This window comes from Bombus impatiens, unplaced genomic scaffold (genome assembly GCF_000188095.3).
Source record: "Bombus impatiens unplaced genomic scaffold, BIMP_2.2 scf_0658, whole genome shotgun sequence".
NCBI lineage: Eukaryota > Metazoa > Arthropoda > Insecta > Hymenoptera > Apidae > Bombus > Bombus impatiens.
In genome coordinates, this window is record NT_177077.1 from 1 (window position 1) to 6,420 (window position 6,420).

Below are 6,420 nucleotides of genomic sequence, written 5' to 3' on the forward strand. Positions count from 1 at the left end.
AACGACTAATTCGCGGCGTCGATTAACCGAATCGTAGCGAGAATTTATTCCTCTCGCTGACGCGTTTTCCTCGCGACCGCGTCTCTCCGCGAACGGTCGTAACAATATCATACGTAAAGGTAACTATTTAGTGTATTAAGTTATTGGAAATATGAATTTTATGACCCTGTCAATCGCTATATTATACCATATCAATTACCCCTATTATCCCACAAGAAATAAGAGGATCGATCTGTTCGTGGTGTCGATTCTTATAATCGTAATGAGAATTTACGACTCTCGTTGACGCGCTTCCTCGCGATCGCGTCTCCTCGCTAGTCCTCGCTGGTCCTTCGAGCTGGATCACGTGCCACTGATAAGTGCACTTACCAGTGACCATACAGTGTCACGTGAAATCAACATTTTATCGACTTAATCACCTAATCACACGAGTAGCCATCGGAAAGGAACTCCTCCCTCGCTAAGCATATGCGCGACCCCACACCGCACAATAACGAATGGCAACCGATTCCCGAACCAACGTCCAGTTCTTTAAGATAAGCTCGCTCAATCTATTAAACTAAAACATGGCCCACGCTGAACAGATCAGTGCATTGCGGCGGAGACGAAGCGCCTTAAGGAAAATTTAAAAAGACATAATGTTATTCAAGGGATTTGTGGCGGATCGGTACCAACAGGACGCCGACAGGTCGAGGCATCAACACGGTCGTAACACCTCTAGGGCGATCCGGGTACCAACCACCAACACCAGAGGGTCGCTACGACGACAACGAGTCTGTCTCTCTCGCTAGCGAATATACGAGGCATGATACAAATACCGCACCTAGCTAGACTCCCTCTACGTCTAAGGCAGGGACTACCGGGCATAGCCTTACTGATGAGTCCACCGGTAGTCCTGGGACGAAACGCAAACCTCTCTTTTCATCCGCCACATACATATAACAAGTAATTCCCTTTTCACACGGCAGTGCCATAATACTGCCAAAATGACTGCAAGCCTGGATTCACGACAACGAAGAGATCGTTGATCTCGTTGATCCTGCGGCTGCTCGAAATATATCAAGTAAGTCTAGATATGTTTTTCAATTCGATTAGTCGAAGTTGGAATTAGATGTACAAAATAATTTTTAAGCAACGCAACCTATAGTCGCCATTAATTCAAAAATAGCAGTTATAAAGCGGAAAGATCCTGAATTTAAGACTACGTCTGATGGCCGTCTTATTGTCAGAGTAGAAAAAGATGAACCAGAACGCAAGAGAAAGAAGAAATATGCACTTTTGTGCAGTGATTCAGAAGACGATTGTGGTAAGAATTGGGGTTAGATTTGGGGTTAGGAATTGTAGAATGTTACGTTGTGTCTGGCTCGTTTTGGTTGCGTTGCCGTTAATTTTTGAATTTAGACTAAATTGTAGTATTGTCTGTTATATAATGCTATTTGAAATTAAACTCCACGTTTCGGCTAACCTGCCATGCGCAGGAGTGCTAGCACGGGAGAGGATTAAAGTTGGTGAAAATAAATGTTCGCTTAATCCTGCTATATTATTAGACAAATATTCTTCACAAAAAATATTTATCCGTATTCTAATTGGATATTGACAGAATAGTCGTTGAAATTTCGAATGCTCGGAGTTACAATCGTTCGCAATGCGTTTCGCTCTTATTGATTACAAGATTTTAATTTCGATAGATTTTCGATAGTTTACAAATTGACAAATACAAACACGTCGATTAACAAGACTAACAAGAATTGGAAACTAATAAAACAAAAAGAACTAAAAGCTAAAGAACTAAAGGACTAGAGAATCTAAAAGCTGAGAGCAAAAACTAAGAGCTAAAGGAATTAAGAGCTGAAAACTAAGGAACTGAACTAGAGGAATTAAGAATTAATCGCTATGAACAAGAAATTACTTGCCAGGAAATGAGAACTAATCGCCAAGAACCAAGGAATTAATCACCAAAAACTGAGGAACTAATCACACAAAACTGAGGAATTAACTACTCTAAAACTAAGGAATTATTACCGCTTCTTCTATGCCGCTACGCTTATTTATATTTAGGTCTACCGTGGAGGGGTTGTCATGTGACGGGTTATTCCGTGGGGGTTGTGAGGTTCGAATTTGGTTTATGTACAAATTGTTAAAATTTATTTAAATTTCAAATTGGAACGCTCACTCGCGCTATTGGCAGTTTTAGCCTACGTTACGGCGCGTGCGCAGAGCGGGACGTGACAAAGAAAAATGTAAAGTAATTCAATGAAATAAGTGAACGAAGCCAATGAATTTATATGTTACATAATCAGAAGATGATGTTCAGTCTGTAGCCATGTCGCAAGCAATGGATAAAAAACGTAAATATAACGATAGTTATAATAACGTTAGCGTAAGGAGTGGATCTACATTGAAGTATCAAGATACAATAGTAATATATAATCTATAGTAAATTTTGGTCTGTTGTTTAATAACAATTTTGGTATCCATAGCAGGAGGATCTGGAATATATCGACCATTGAAAAAATCAAGAACAGAATGTATACCAGGAGCGAAATATAAAGCATCAAAGGCTGGAGGTGTTGTTAAAAAGGAAAGGAAAACCAGATCCATATGCTTATGTACCTTTGTCAAGAGCAGCATTAAACAAAAGGTAAATAATGATACCATGAATTTTGATTTAAATCGAAGATACGCATTGAATTGATTCATTTTTATCTTTAGAAAAAAGAAGAAAAATGCGAGTAAATGTTTATAACTATATAACTATGAGAAAACTCGAAGCAGCCCGAGCGCAACTGCATATACGAGGCTGCGAAAAGTATCTGTTATAACTCGATTAAGAGCGAGTATCATCAATGTATTGGGTTTAGGTTTGGGTCAGATTTTTCAATGCAACCGTAGCAAGGTGACCCTGGCAACGCTTGCACGAAATAACAACTATAATTTTATTTCATTAAATAATAAATCGGAAGTTATATCTGGTTCTTCGCACACGATAAAAATTTTATTACGAGATTGTGTCGGTAAAATATGTGAAACCGAAGAATCAATGAAAACGTAAGATTAGATTTAATTATTATTTTTCGTATCTATAATTTATATTTCATCATTTATATCATACTTTTAGATATAAGGACACTATCAATCAGATAACTTTTATGATCCATCAAGCATTAGGTTATCAATATTTGGAAGCTTGGTATCATATTCTTCATTTAATAGCCTTACTATTTCAGGTAATATCGATTCTACTATTTCTGGTAATATCGATTTTCTGCTTCTTACCCATTTGTCAATGTTGTACAATTCAACGTTCCCTTTTATTACAGGCAACTGGTAAAGCGAGAAGTCCGCAATTAATAGAGATATTAAAAAGTCTTGCTGAGTTACGTGATTCTTATAATTTTGCGTCGAAAAATGACGTTGAGTTACGTGATTCTTACAATTTTGCGTGGAAAAATGACACTGAGTACGCTATTGGAGCTGCGATAAGAGTGCTAGGACCGGAGACAGTATTAAATTTGATTCCATTGAAGGCAAGTACTTCTATATGAACCGGATTATGCTTAGAAAGAAAAACTTTATTTTATAATTACAGTAATATAAATCTCTATTCTATAGGTATCAGACAATGCGATTAATTTAAAAATAACTTGGCTACTACCATTATTGAAAGATTGTGTGCTAGGTGGGTCACATACTTTCTTCACGGAAGCATTGCTACCTATCGTTGCATTGTGCGAGTAAGTATTGTAATCTATCTTTATTATAAGAGTATAAATTATCTTATATTGATATTTTGAATGATAATTATACTCAATTTTAGAAAAAAAGCAACCGAACACCTGTACGCGGGAAAACTTACGAATTTCTCGTTTGCCAAGTCTGGGCTATTTTACCAAGTATATGCAACAACGCTACTGATGTGAAAGATAATTTCAAGGTATATAACAGAGATAAATATAAAAGATATAGTATCAAGTATCCATGAGATAACTTTTATCTTGTTTAGAATATATCTAAACTGTTAGGAACAAATTTAAATGAAAGAAAGAATTTAAGGACGTCGGCAACGTCTGCCTTACGAAGATTAATAACGAAAGCAGTCGAAGGCGACAAAAAAGAAGATATACACGAACTAGCTAGATTTGCAAAGAATTATTTACCATTGTTTTTAAATCTATACACTACTAAGCCACTTGGAACTGACGAAGAAGGACAACGCTTCGCCACGTTTGATACAATAAGAGTAATTTGTGAATAGAAGGAGTAATTTTCTTTAAAGAGATTAACTAATATTTTGTACAATTACAGGTGTATCTTACAATTACGGATAAAGAATTGGTACACGAATTATTCGATCGTGCGTTATTTAAGTTGAAAGAACCTGATATCGACGATTTTGTCAAAGAAAGTATTCACGATATAATAAGATTATTTATTAATCATACTGATATTAATAGATTAAAGACGTTTTACGATATGTGTGTACCACTTCTTAAAGAAATTTCTAAAACCAAGGAACAGAAGAAAGCGTATAGGTAACTTTTTAACATATTTGGAATTAAATATATTAACTATCTTTTCTGCAAAAACAAAAATTATTTTTTATTTGTATGTTCTTTCAGGTTTTTAGAAGAGATATGTGGCAGTGAGAAGGAAACGTGTAAAGAGTTTGTAGTTCAATACAGGCGCGAGATACAAAAATTATTAATATCCTCGGCTACTGAAGTCGATAATAATCCTCTGCTACTGAAGTCTCAAAGCCAAGCAGAGGAGTAAGTGCTAATTTTACAAACGTTGTTCTATAATATCAATTTCTTATGAAAATTTTAACAAATAAGCTTTACTCATTTTTTAATTAGGTACGATTAAGATGCTTAATTCATCTCATAAAAATTCATCCACAACTTGAGAAAACTAAGTTCTTCGAAGCCATTGTGCCCGAAGCAATAATGCGTTTAAAAGAGTTAAATGTGAAATGTCGAACTTCTGCATATCAACTTTTAAACATTATTGCCGATAAATTTTTAGGAAATCCTACACATCTTAAAGATTATGTTAATATGCTCATGGTTGGTTTGAGTGGTGCGATAGAAAATATACAGAAGTATTGTACCGCATCCTTGCTGGCACTTTCTTCTATCACTTATCATTACAACGGTACAGTTTATTTCAAACTAAAGTCAAAATAAATATTTCGTATAAAAATAAATTACAAGTCTGACAAGAGAAATTGCAGAAGCTGCATTGTCATATATCAAAATATATATTACTGTGATGCCATCTCATATTGCTACCTCGAATTTAAAATTGTTGGTTAGTAACAAAGGCGTTTAATTAATAATAATAACAGGTAGTAACAAAATCCCGTATATCTCAATAAAAAAACGAATAAGTGAATTTGCAGATAGGCGCTTTACGTGCAATGAACGATGACTGCCATACGCATTTCAGACAAAAAGTACGATATTCTGGTAAAGTTAATAAGAGAATACGGAATGGAAACAATTTTTGGCATGATTCCAGCTTCCAATGCGATGCTACGTAAGAGATTAAAAAATATGAATAAGGCAGAAGAAGCGAAGAAAAAGAAAAAAGAATTGAGGAAATTGAAAAAACAAGAAAATGACGAGGATGCTGAATTCAATGCAAAGAGAAAACCTAAAAGGTAACTTTGTATTTTCCTTTAAATGAAATTTTTCTTAAACCGAAACAACTCTACAATCTTTATCCAAATTCAGTATAGAAGAAATATTGGCGGATAGCGATGATGAGTTGGATGAAGATATGGGCAATGAAGAGTCAAGGAAAAAGAAGAAAAGAACATCGCGAAAGGAAGCCTGGATTCATGAGAATGAAGAGATCGTTGATCTCGTTGATCCTACGGCTGCTCGAAATATATCAAGTAAGTCTAGATATTTTTCAAAATTCGATTAGTCGAAGTTGGAATTAGATTTACAAAATACTTTTTTAACAACGTAACCTATAGTCGCTATTAATTCAAAAATAGCAGCTATAAAACGGAAAGATCGTGAATTTAAGACTACGTCTGATGGCCGTCTTACTATCACAGTAGATAATGAGAAAGATAATGAACCAGAACCCAAGAGAAAGAAGAAATCTGCGCTTTTGTTGCACAGTGATTCAGAAGACGAATTGGGGTTAGATTTGGGGTTAGGAATTGTAGAAAAATGTAAAGTAATTTTTATGTTACATGATCAGAAGATGATATTCAGTCTGTAGCCATGTCGCAAGCAATGGATAAAAAACGTAAATATAGTGATAGTTATGATAACGTTAGCGTAAGGAGTGGATCCACATTGAAGTATCAAGGTATAATAGTAATATATAACCTATAGTAAATTTTTAATAATTATATTAAATTGACATTGAGATGGATTCCTCTAGTCTAGACTGTGTAGCTAT

The 6,420-nt window shown here is 35.1% G+C and overlaps 1 protein-coding gene and 1 pseudogene across 1 annotated transcript; both read left to right on the forward strand.

Moving 5' to 3' along the window:
• Positions 1–972: 972 nt before the first annotated feature.
• On the forward strand, positions 973–2,802 carry LOC112213436 (RRP12-like protein). The gene is made up of 5 exons (XM_024370000.2): positions 973–1,063; positions 1,133–1,306; positions 2,301–2,411; positions 2,481–2,641; positions 2,713–2,802. The coding sequence occupies exons 3-5, from the start codon at positions 2,324–2,326 to the stop codon at positions 2,734–2,736; spliced, it is 273 nt and encodes a 90-aa protein (XP_024225768.1). The 5' UTR covers positions 973–1,063; positions 1,133–1,306; positions 2,301–2,323; the 3' UTR covers positions 2,737–2,802.
• On the forward strand, positions 2,756–6,066 carry LOC100748939 (annotated as a pseudogene).
• Positions 6,067–6,420: the final 354 nt, after the last annotated feature.